We start from the raw sequence: 12,918 nt of genomic DNA on the forward strand, positions 1-12,918 counted from the left end.
CACAATAATAGAGATCTGATGGGCAAACTCAACGACATAATATACCAGGGCCAAGTTCGGATTTGATGGAAACAGGTACAGCCACTGCACTGTCTTCGATGGAGTTGCACCCACTTACACTAGATCCAAATTTGACCAATTGCCTTAATGTTCTTGGACATGGACTACATATCCTGGCCCCAAAATGGTGCAGGCTCTATGTCTGACAGTATGGATCCTCACTGGCACACAATGCTTACCTTCCAAGATATTAAATTGAAACGAGAAACCTTATCTGTTACCTTATCTTCCTCCTCCTGAAAATTAACAAAGTGCTAGACAATAATAGTTGTGCAGTAGCTTTGGAGAAAAGACAGTTGAACCCACAAGATGACCTCAAAGGAAAATGAGGCTGCTCAGCACACTGTAGGATTACGCCCAAGTTGAAGAAAACAGTGAAGAGACATCTCCTCTCCCAGCTTCAGTATCAAAGCATGCATGCAGCAACTGTTCGGTCTTGCTTTGGAAGATTTTCATTCACCGATAAGTTATATCTCAGACATTTGAAAACATCTGTGTCACTCTTATCGCTGTTGACAGTTACATGCAGTTTAAAGTATTATAGAATCAAATAATGTATTTAAATACTGGTCTGATTCAGACATATTCAGCAGGATATTTGCTGTAGTATCGCACCGTTGGTTTTTAAGTAACTACATTATATTCAGCACAAAATTCTACATTATACCATAGAATCTCTCACTTCCATTAATCTAAGATAAAACTTCAGGAAATTTTTTTGTAAAAAATTGTTTATTCAAGTGTTTTATAAACTACTAGGCAAACAGTCACGAAAGCCTTTGTGCCATGAGTGTAAACTTATTTTAAAAAATTGTGTTAAAAACTAATACAGGAATTCCCATTAAGGTTTTAAAAAAGTTTGTTCACACATTGAAAGAAAATACATTAGCAACGTCTTCCAGCAGAATCCATCTTTAAAAAAGTAAAACTCTAGGTGCAGAACTGTTCTACAGTGTATCTTCTACAGTTTATTTTAAAATCACATGATTGCATATCATCATCTCTACTGTCTTTTAGAACTTGATCAAGAGTTTTTCTTAAACAGATGATATTCAATGATGTGTTACACACTGCCACAGGTACTACAATTATTATGAGTGCACACGCTGCATTTTACTTACAAAGCAAGATCTTTCCATATGCTGTGTCATACCATTCCTAGCCAATGCAGTTAATTCAGTTATTTACCTTTAAAATCATGTAAGTTTTCCAAGGAAAAATGCTAAAAATCCATAGCCCAAATTCTGCACTCACTCACACACTTGCTAGTCCATGGAATATAACCAAGTTTTGCTTACATGAGTGTGACAGTAATATTTGGTCCATGACTGTAAACATTCACAAAAGCCTACGGCAAACAGTGATGGATAGGTAGTCTATGTGCAATACAATTACTTCCATTAACATAGGGGGATGTTAAAGAGCATATCTTGGAGGCAAAATGAAAGGCTTGTTTGCATTTCTGTAAAGAAGTGTTCCTCGCTAGCTAAAGTTTACTCAATTAAAAGTAACTAGTTCCTATCCCAGAATGGAGTACAGCATCATTGTCTGGCTTCCTTTTGTTCTGACTCAGATAGAGGAGTATTCAGTTCATCAGCAGGTCCACAACAATATTTCATATGGCATTTTAAGAATCTGATCTAGTCTCCCCCTGACATACTACTGATGCTAATAAAGAGCTACTCATGCATATGAAGGAGAGAATAAATCCCAAGAGCCATACACGGACCTTGATCTGCGCACACAACTCTTACTGATGGTAACCAGAGATGTGTATCTACACTAAGGATTGTCTACAGCTTTAAGTGTCTAATTTCAATCTAGATGTTCTTTCTACATTACCACATATACCATACACATTTGAGAAGAATGATGGGTGAAAAATACCACACACTATTTAGAATACCATTTTCCCCATACCGTTTCGCTGCAAATCGTTCTATTTACACAGGAAGTCTGTGTTTAAAGGGCCTGGTCCTATGAGGAAACAAACATCCAACTCCCTAGCTACAGAGGAAGTTGAGGATGTTCAGTACATCACAGGATCACGTCCTAAATTGTTTCAAAGCAAGTAATCATGGATTTGTTTGTAATCTGACACAAGAACAGTTTCCCAGAATCTCTTCACTCTCTTGTCTTCCTTCTCTGTCCCAATTTCTGGGCCAGATCATGTCCCCATTGAAGTCAATGTGTATTTTGCCATCGACTTAATGGCAACAGGACCAGGCTCTGTCAAGCCACCACTGCAGTCTTCAAATATGTCTTGCTTGTCAAGAAAAAGATGATATTTATTGCCATCCACTCTGGGGTAGACTTGTCTGCAGTGAAAACGGTGTTCCTGGTGCAGAGGGATAGCTAGCAAAACCATCAGGCTGAGCTGGATAGTTCTCTAGAGCTGAAGCTGAATGTGCCTTCAAGAAAGAGAAAGCAAGCAGGTTAGGAAGGAACTTTAAAAAAAAAAAAAAAAAAAAGCCATGCGGAGAACTATTTCTGTTCATGCTACAGGACTCTTAACAAGAGAAGTTTCAGAATAGCGTGTTGGGTGTGCTGCGGAGGAGGGAGACAGGGGCAGGAAGTATGACAGGGGCAGGAAGTATATCTAAGTGTAGGCGGTTCTTTAATTACATAGCAATTTCCCCCTGAAACAGAGAATCATAGAAATGAAGAGCAGAAAAGGACTTCAGGAGGTCATCTAGTTCAGCCCCCAGCACTCAGGCAGGTCCAAATAAACCTGACAGGTGTTTAAATAAACTGTTCTTAAAAACCTCCAATGATGGGGATTCGACAACCTCCCTTGGAAGCCTATTCCGGAGCTTAACAAAGCATATCATTAGAAAGTTTTTCCTAATCTAAATCTTCCTTGCTGCAGATTAAGCCATTGCTGTTCTACCTTCAGAGGACATGGAGAACAATTGAACCCCATCCTCTTTATAACAACTCTTAACATAATTTGAAGACTTTTCAGGTCCCTCTCTCAGTCTTCTTTTCTCAAGACTTAATATACAGATATTTTTCTTTTTTAGCCTTTCCTCAGAGGTCAGGTCCTTTTACCACTTTTCTTGATCTCTCCTAGATTCTCTTCAGTTTGTCCCTATCTTTCCTGCAGTGTGATACTCAGAACTGGACACAGTAGTCCAGCTAAGGCCTCATCAGTGCCAAATACAGTGGGACAATTGCTTCCTGTGTCTGACATAAGATATTCCTGTTAATAAACCGTAGAATATTAGTCCTTTTTGCAACTGAATCACATTGTTGATTTGTATTTAGTTTGGGATCCACTGTAATCCATAGATGCTTTTGTGCAGCACTACTGCCTGGCCAGTTATTTCCCATTTTGGAGTTGTGCATCTGACTTTTTTCTTCCTAAGTGTAGTACTTTGCACTTGTCTTTATCTTCTTGTTGATTTCAAGTCAATTTGTCAAGATTATTTTGAATTCTAATGTTGTCTTCCAAAGTCCTTGCCACCTCTACCGCAAATTTTATAAGCACACTCTCCACTCCATTATCCAAGTCATTAATGAAAATATTGAATAGTGCCAGATGCAGGACAGACCCCTGTGGGCCTGCCCCCCAGATATTTCTTCCAAATGTGACAGCAAACCATTGAGAACTACTTCTCTGAGTACAGTCTTTTACCCAGTTTTGCACCCACCTTACAGTAATTTCATCTAGACTGCATTCCCTAGTTTGGTTATAAGAATGTCATGTGAGACTGTATGAAAAGCTTTAGTAAAATTAAGATACTATGTGTACCGCTTCCCCCATCCACTAGGCCAATAACCCTGTCAAAGAAGGAAATTAGGTTGGTTTGGAATAATATGTTCTTGACAAATTCATGCTGACTATTCCTTACAACCTATTATCCTCTAGGTGCTTAAAAAATGATTGTTTAATAATTTGTTCCAGTATCTTTCTATGTATTCAAGTTAAGCTGACTGGTCTATAATTTCCCCAGGTCCTCTTTGTTGTATATCTATGCTACAGCCACTACAGAACGCTAGGAAAGCGGTCTGATTCACAGAGACGGTAAAGAGGGGTGGTTTTCCAGATGGCTTCATTTGAGACTGAGGTTTTAAGAAGAGTTTCACTAATTTTCTAACATTAAGCCTTCCTTCACAACCTTATTGTATTTTTTACTAAGATCTATATTTAAATTATAATTTCAGTGATCAAAGCATGCAAACAAGAACAATGTCTTCCATTAGTACAATATATATGGGTATAATTTTAAAATCCTGTAGGTAATTTTTTGTTCCCTTATCATTTTCCAGCTGTAGATCTTAAAGACTTTACAAAGAAAATGGTTTCTCTGTCTGTAAAAACCAATGAAGCACAGATTAAGTGATTTGCCTAAAATCACAAAATTAGCAAAAAGAAAAGGAGTACTTGTGGCACCTTAGAGACTAACCAATTTATTTGAGCATGAGCTTTCGTGAGCTACAGCTCACTTCATCGGATGCATGCCGTGGAAACTGTAGCAGACTTTATATATACACAGAGAATATGAAAAAATACCTCCTCCCACCCCACTGTCCAGCTGGTAATAGCTTATCTAAAGTGATCATCAGGTGGGCCATTTCCAGCACAAATCCAGGTTTTCTCACCCTCTACCCCCCGACACAAATTCACTCTCCTGCTGGTGATAGCCCACCTGATGATCACTTTAGATAAGCTATTACCAGCTGGACAGTGGGGTGGGAGGAGGTATTTTTTCATATTCTCTGTGTATATATAAAGTCTGCTACAGTTTCCACGGCATGCATCCGATGAAGTGAGCTGTAGCTCACGAAAGCTCATGCTCAAATAAATTGGTTAGTCTCTAAGGTGCCACAAGTCCTCCTTTTCTTTTTGCGAATACAGACTAACACGGCTGTTACTCTGAAACCTGTCACAAAATTAGCGTGAACCCAGGTCTCCCGAGCATGTGGTCAGTGCACTATCAAGATACTACAAATTTTACACGTCAGATCTGTCCCCTTCTTTCCTCCTCCCCACTTTTACAATGCCACCCATAAGAAAGGTTTTAACATATCTATAGCCTTTAGAGAAAGTCAGCTGAAGCGCCACTGATGACAGTCCAGTCCCCCAAGAGCAACAGCTATCTTCAGACAACCGAATGTTGGATTATCAGAGTGTACTGCATCAGCCTCGTAGCCAATTCTTTAACGTAAGCTATGCTTTCTAAAAGCAAAGATTTGATATTGAACAATTAATGCTCAGTGGGGCCTTAAGGCAGTGCAATATCAAGAAATATGCAGCTTACCTGTAGTAGCGCTGATTGCGCTGCTGCACTATGCTGCAATTCCTGCAGGGAAGACTGTGCAGCACTTTGCGAAAATCCAGGTATACCAGGAAGAGATAAGAGTCCAGGGAAAACTGTATTTCCTGGGGTTTGCAGCCCAGAAGTCAGGCTGAAATAACCAAGACATGGCAGTTATTAGGAACACTTTCAACAATATTTTATCCTAGATTTCTTATCTTGCTAACAGCACCAGGGTTTCTAAACTTCAATTAACTAAGTTTCCCAAACAGCACACCTAAGCTGCATCCACACAATGTTTGCATGTATAAGCCAGGACACTGGTACATACATGCAACTTGAGCATGCAAGCCAGTATCTCGTGTGCAGTTACTGCTTGTGCATGAATATTCTGTAGGTGAAAATGTAGTGTTGGATATTTTTCTTGACACAGAAAAGGCTAGGATATTGTCTGCTATTACCTGAGTATGTAAATTGATACATATTTTAGACCCATTCTTGCAAAATCCTAGCATGTTGTAGGAGGTGCCAAGTACCCTCAACATAGAGCTGAAGACACTCATCACCTTGCAGGATTGGACCTTATAGAAACTGGAATCCTGGACACTAGTTGCAAAATATAGACTGGCCTCCTCATTTAAATTCTAAAGACAGATGGAAATCTACTGCTGAAGTAACCATTTAAAATATTAAAAGTACTTTATAACTATGCCTGGAAATACCATCTATGTCTAAAGTAAATCAATGTTTTGCTGAGAAAGAAATGGTTTTGACCTCCTTCAGAAACAGAAACATACCCAGCCTGTGCAACAAGTGCAGAGTTGAAGTTTGAGCTAAAGGCCGAGGCAAACCCTGGCAGGACCGGAGCCGGAGATGGGGCTGTGGCAGCTGCCGGCAGCGGTGCAACTGCTGCTACTGCAGAAGATGCCTGGAGGCCAGGGAAAGAAGGGAGAGCTGGAGTGACAGTGGGTGTGTTAGAGACAGGGAAACCAGGGAAGGATGGGTTTGATGATCCCAGAGGCCCCTGGGTGACAGAAAATAGGGAGGGGACGGCACTGGACAAGTTAAGCGGAAAGGGTGAAGCAGAGACTGTTGCTGAAGCAGTGAGTCCTGAGAGAACAGCGGCTGTAGAATTCACATGAGAAGCAGACACAGATGAAGCAGTTGTAGATGGAGTGGCTAACAAAGACCCTGGGACAGTGACCGGTGGTGTAAGTGCTGGGTTACCAGTAAAAGCAAAGTTACTGGTCAGAGACGTGAAGGGAGGAAGTCCATTAAATACTGGGGCAACTGGAGCAGAGGAAGCATGTGGGGCAAGGGAAATAGAGGCAAGAGAAGTGGAGCTGTTTAAGGGAGCACTCAAAGAGGAGAGACCTGATAATGCTGGATTAAGGGAACTAGGTAAACTGACTGGCACTGAAGTTGCAGAGGTATATGCACGCCCAAGCGCTGACAATCCTAGCGTGCCATGAGATGGGCCAGCCGAATGAGAAGGGCCTTTGAAGGCTGAGAGAGTAGGGCTCATGGGTTCAGTTTTGACCAGAACTGGAATACCTGTGGCAACTGGGGCTGATGAAATCTGCTGCTCAGGATTAGTAGGGCTTGCACCATGCAAAAGCACAACGGAGGCGCCACAGCTGACTGGTATAATAGATTGTGAAGTGGTTAATGGTGACTGCGTTGGCAATGTTGGGGGAGTGGGGCTAGGATTGGCTACAGAGGGAGATGGAAGACCCTGGAAAATGGCCAGGCCTGGCGTGGAAGAACGTTGTGGTGTAGGTGTGACAGACGGAGTATAACATTTGTTTACAGAGGAGGCAGGAGGCTCAGAGCTTTGATTAGCAAGAGCAGATAAAGAGGCAAGCTCACTCGTCACAGCAGAAGGTAAAGCATTGATTAATGAGGTATCATTTGATGTCAGAAATCCCTTTAACACAGACAGAATTGGATTAGGCAAGCTAAGTGGGCCAGAGATGCTAGTGGCAGGAGAGCTAGCAATTGCAGAGGGAATGGGACTAGATATCCCTTGAGGAGTGGGGGTCAAGGACAAAGGGAGGCCAGCAAAAACTGATGACAATGGAGTAGGATTATTAACTGAAGCAATTGAAGAGGTTGCAGAAAAAGGGAGGCCAGCAAATGGTGCAGAAGCAGATGCAAAAGCTTCATTAGAGGCAGGTGTGGCACATGGTGTGGAAGAACCTTGTGGAGCTGGCGTAGCAGCAGGGATAGAAGCCAGTCCAGAGAAAACTGCAGGAATAGGGATGGAGGTTGCACTATGAACAGATGTGACAGGAACACCAGGCAATGAAAGGGATTTGATGACAGATGGAGTCGGGGTTGATGGCTGAGATGTATGGATGGAAGAGGAGACCTGCCCTGGGAAAACAGGAAGCACAGGGGTAGACATGCTCATCCCAGAGATGACTGCAGTGGCAGGTGCTAATGGATGGCTTATCGCCTTGACAGGGGATGGGGTAGGAACTGGAGTAGCAGCAGGTGTTGAAGGATTAGAACCATGAGGAGTAAAGAGCTGATTCGCTTGTGCAGAAAAAGCTGCAAAGAAACAAAACTGGTAAGAATACTTGAAACCGACAGAAATGTTTCAGTTCAACACAAATGCATCTTATATAATTATAAAATATGATACACAAGCAGTAACATACATGTTTGTATATACACAATCTACATGGAAGGCTATGAAGATAAAATATAGAGGTATCTACATAGAAGTGATATATGCCATGCAGTATGCAGAAAGTAGACTACATGTATCTATGTGTCTCCCTTCAATAATTATCTATTACACGCACGAGCAATTATGTCTAACCCATTCTATGGCATTTACAACTTCTTCATGAGCTAGTGCAAGAGAGTTTAAATCTTCAAATTTGTTCTCTCTATGTAAGACAGGTAAACAGAAATTTCTGCCCCTAACATCTAGCAGCACCCATAATAGCATTCAGCACTGGTACAATTTCTGCTCTCCACATGAGCTCTATATGAGGGTCTACACTAATTCTAGAACAGGTAGAATGCCAGGATTTTACAGAAGTTTGTTGGAATCCAGTCCACAACTGCAGAGTACATAATTTTAGAAGAAGTTTGGTTATTTTATTGGTAGGTAGGCTTAATTCTTTCACTGTTTTTGATACTGTATATCACAGTCTGGACAGTAGAGGAAGCACACTATGAGATTCATGTGTGCTACAGGTGTACTAGCTAACCCTGAAACCTGCCCATAAAAACAAAGTCTTTAAAAACAGTTTGTTCCAACTGAGGATCAAATGTCCCATCTTCAAGTACCAATGCACTACAGTTAAAACCACAAAGTTCAGCTTATATCAACCCTACAAAGTGAACAAAGAGGGATGCTCTCTGGAGGAAAGCAGGAAGGCACACTACCAGATTAAATGAGAGAGAGGACACTAAGTCTAGGTCTGAAAGTTGGTGTCTCAGAGCTTATTATGGGTCTTGAAACTCTTACTAAATGTGAGTAGCCCCTTCACCTTCAATGTGGGCATTTCCATGAGTAAGAACTGTTTGACCTCAACACCCCAAAATTTGTGCTAAACTGTGTTTTAACTAATTTGGAGTGCTATGTAAATACTACATAAGGATTGAGCCCTTTAATTCTAGTCACTTCCATAGCATTTTTATAACACCTTGCTCTCCCTATAAATGCTATTGTGTTCTTTGTTCCCATTACTTTTAATTTAATTCCCTTGCTCCATTGTGGGTGAGAAATAAGGCATGTTGTAATCACTTTTATCTTTTGTTTAGAAATTAACATTTTCTGTTTAACCATGAACAGAACACTGATCTAGGAGGCAAAACTTACGGCTTCTTTAACTCCATGTTATACCCTAAATTTACCTGTGCCCCCTTTATAACCTTAAGTGCTCCACCAGTGAAAACTCAGCCTTAAGATCTTAGGATACTGTTTAAACTGATATATGCAAATACTCTTAATATTTTGAAACTTAAACATCTTAGATATTTGCAAACAAAATGCAAAAAGTTTCACTTCTGTCCTCTTCTACAAAAAAACAGGATCTGTGCTCCACGTTCTGGACTCTCTTTCTACAACCTCCTCCTGAACTCCAAATTGAAGAATTAACTAGGCCTGTCAAGCGATCAAAAAAATTAATCGTATTTTATCACACTGTTAAACGATAATAGAATACCATTTATTTAAATATTTTGGATGTTTTCTACATTTTCAAATATATTAATTTCAATTACAGCACAGAATACAAAGTGTACAGTGCTCACTTTATATTTATTATACGTAATTGCACTGTAAAAAACAAAAGAAACAGTATTTTTCAATTCACCTAATACAAGTACTGTAGTGCAATCTCTTTATCATGAAAGTTGAACTTACAAATGTAGAATTATGTTACAAAAAACTGCATTCAAAAATAAAATAATGTAAAAGTTTAGAGCCTGCAAGTCCACTCAGTCCTACTTCTTGTTCAGCCAATCACTCAGACAAAAAAGTTTGTTTACATTTGCAGGAGATAATGCTGCCCGCTTCTTGTTTACAATGTCAGCTGAAAGTGAGAACAGGTGTTCTCCCAGCACTGTTGTAGCTGGCATCACAAGATATTTACGTGCCAGATGCGCTAAAGATTCATATGTCCCTTCATGCATTCTAGGGGACATGTGTCCATGCTAATGATCGGTTCTGCTCACTTACAATCAGAAGCAGTGCGGACTGACACATGTTCACTTTCATTATCTGAGTCAGATGCCACCAGCAGAAGGTAGATTTTCTTTTTTGGTGGTTTGGGTTCTGTAGTTTCCACACTGGAGTGTTGCTCTTTTAAGAGTTCTGAAAGCATGCTCCACACCTCATCTCTCTCTGATTTTGGAAGGTACTTCAGATTCTTAAACCTTGGGTCCAGTGCTGTATCTATCTTTAGAAATCTCATGTTGGTACCTTCTTTGCATTTTGTGAGATCTGCAGTGAAAGTGTTCTTAAAATGAACATCATGTGCTGGTCATCATCTGAAACTACTATAACATGAAATATATGGCAGAATGCGAGTAAAACGGCGCAGAGGACATATAATTCTCCCCCAAGGAGTTCGGTCACAAATTTAATTAATGCATTATTTTTTTAATGAGCGTCATCAGCATGGAAGCATGTCCTCCGGAATTGTGGTCGAAGCATGAAGGGGCATACGAACGTTTAACATATCTGGCAAGTAAATACCTTGCAGTGCTGGCTACACAAGTGCCATGCAAATGCCTGTTCTCACTTTCCGGTGACACTGTAAATAAGAAGAGGGCAGCGTTATCTCCTGTAAACGTAAACAGACTTGTCTGTCTTAGCGATTGGCTGAACAAGAAGTAGGACTGAGCGGACTTGTAGGCTCTGAAGTTTTACATTGTTTTGTTTTTGAACGGTTATGTAACCCAAAAAAAAAAATCTACATATGTAAATTGCACTTTCACAACAACGAGATTGCACTACAGTACTTGTATGAGGTGAACTGAAAAGTACTATTTCTTTTGTTTATCATTTTTACAGTGCAAATATTTATAATAAAGAATAATATACACTTTAATTTCAATTACAACACAGAATACAATCTATATGAAAATGTAAAAAACATCCACAATAATTAATAAATTTCAATTGGTATTCTACTGTTTAACAGTGTAATTAATCGTGATTAATTTTTTTAATTGCAATTAATTTGTCTGAGTTAATCGCGTGAGTTAACTGCGATTAATCAACAGCCCTAGAATTAACTAATAACCACAGTTCTTGGCTCTGACCCATCAAAGTTGGTATCAGAGAAATCTAGATTCAAGAGAGCCAAGGACTGTTATTGGTACTCTGCTTTTTGATGAGGATGTTGTCCTTTTAATTGTATTGATTTACCTGTGTATCTATCATAAGCATATAACAAAGCGTATCTTTAAGTAGCAAAATTCCTGAGCAACTACACCTGGGTACAGGGGATGGAGACAAAACAGAGAGAAAACATTCTCCCATAATTTTTAATGTTAGCTCCTTTAACATGGCCATTTTACTTTGTTTTGGTTACTTGCTTATGTGCATAACAGAAGACAAAAAATTCAGCTTGAAAAAAGTTCAGGTTATTTTGTTTTTAGCTTCTGACACATAATAGGAATGGCACAAGTAGCAACTATGAAACCTTCCCCACATACTGGATTTAAACAAATTACAATCTGTGCACATATTGTGCTATCAGCAAAATGTGGCGGTTGTGCATTCAAATCTCCCACTGTGACTTACATACACAAAAATGCTACTTGATCAGGCCCCAAATTAGGCAAAAAGCAATTTTTTCAGCAACTGAAAAACAGTGGCTAGTAATGAATTTCAGTGCACTACATTTCTAAGAGTATTTTGTCTTCGTTGTTTGCTATATTATCTGGACGAATATGCACACAATTAAAAATACAAAGTACGAATGTTCATTCAGATTAAGTTAAAAATCTTGAGGTTTAAAAATAATTTATAACTTTCTGAAAGGAATGTTAAATTACATCAAAATACAGCAGATTTTCCCTGAAGAGCTGCTGCACTTTACCTTGATTTTGGGAAGGTTTTGCCTGATTGGAAAGGTCTTCGTTTTCTATGTAGAGAACAACAGTTATTTAAGGGCAGAACAACTTCAGAAATAAGTTATCCATTCTCACATTTAAAAAAATGCGTTTATGCCAGCATTTATACAGAAACACATGCTTTACCTGATCCCACTTGATTAGGAGTATATGGTGGAGGAGCTGGTAAGCTTGGTGCTAGGACACTGGCCATTGGAACTAGACCGGCGTTGTTGTAAGCACCTAAAAAAATGCAAAGACCACACATATGCGTCAAACAAAAGTCAATAAATACAAACAAATGGTTTAAGAGTGGACTAGTCTGTATCATTCTGTTACAAGGATACTTTCAAGGCTCTAAAATGTTCCCTTATTAGTTAAAGCAAAGCTACTTAACCCTACAGGCTGCATAGGATGAGAGGCATGTATTCCAATGTAAGTTTTAGTTAGGGCAGCTCTCTGATGGCTCATAAAAACAGTGTCAACGGGAGACTGAGATAAATGGATTTCTTGCTCTCTGAAGCAATCTGGAAGAGCAAAATTCTTGCCCCTTTCCATTCCATGCTATCTTGGGAAAATAGATGGGAGAAAGGAAGTGATAATGGTAGCATGACAAATGGGAATGAGGATATGGAGGTAGATATTACCATATCTGAGGTAGAAGCAAAACTCAAACAGCTTAATGGGACTAAATCGGGGGGGCCCATATAATCTTCATCCAAGAATATTAAAGGAATTGACACATGAAATTGCAAGCCCATTAGAAAGAATTTTTAATGAATCTGTAAACTCAGGGGTTGTATTGTATGACTGGAGAATTGCTAACATAGTTCCTATTTTTAAGAAAGGAAAAAAATGTGATCCGGGTAACTACAGGCCTGTTAGTTTGACATTTGTAGCGTGCAAGGTCTTGGAAAAAATTTTGAAGGAGAAAGTAGTTAAGGACATTGAGGTCAATGGTAAATGGGACAAAATACAACTTGGTTTTACAAAAGGTAGATTGTGCCAAACCAAC

The 12,918-nt window shown here is 39.6% G+C and overlaps 1 protein-coding gene across 3 annotated transcripts in view; it reads right to left on the reverse strand.

Moving 5' to 3' along the window:
* Positions 1-2,227: 2,227 nt before the first annotated feature.
* PROSER1 (proline and serine rich 1) overlaps positions 2,228-12,918 on the reverse strand; it is a 31,963-nt gene continuing 21,272 nt past the window's right edge. For 2 of the 3 annotated variants that reach the window (XM_073342521.1, XM_073342541.1), the window contains 5 exons: positions 12,051-12,146; positions 11,891-11,935; positions 6,119-7,874; positions 5,325-5,472; positions 2,228-2,471 (listed from right to left, as the gene is read on the reverse strand). In XM_073342521.1, the coding sequence (XP_073198622.1) occupies positions 2,349-2,471; positions 5,325-5,472; positions 6,119-7,874; positions 11,891-11,935; positions 12,051-12,146 (2,168 nt within the window). In that variant the 3' untranslated portion in view covers positions 2,228-2,348. The remainder of the gene's footprint in view (positions 2,472-5,324; positions 5,473-6,118; positions 7,875-11,890; positions 11,936-12,050; positions 12,147-12,918) is intronic. The other variant, XM_073342531.1, reaches the window with a different exon arrangement.

The sequence above is a fragment of the Lepidochelys kempii genome, chromosome 1 (genome assembly GCF_965140265.1).
Source record: "Lepidochelys kempii isolate rLepKem1 chromosome 1, rLepKem1.hap2, whole genome shotgun sequence".
Taxonomy (NCBI): Eukaryota; Metazoa; Chordata; order Testudines; family Cheloniidae; genus Lepidochelys; species Lepidochelys kempii.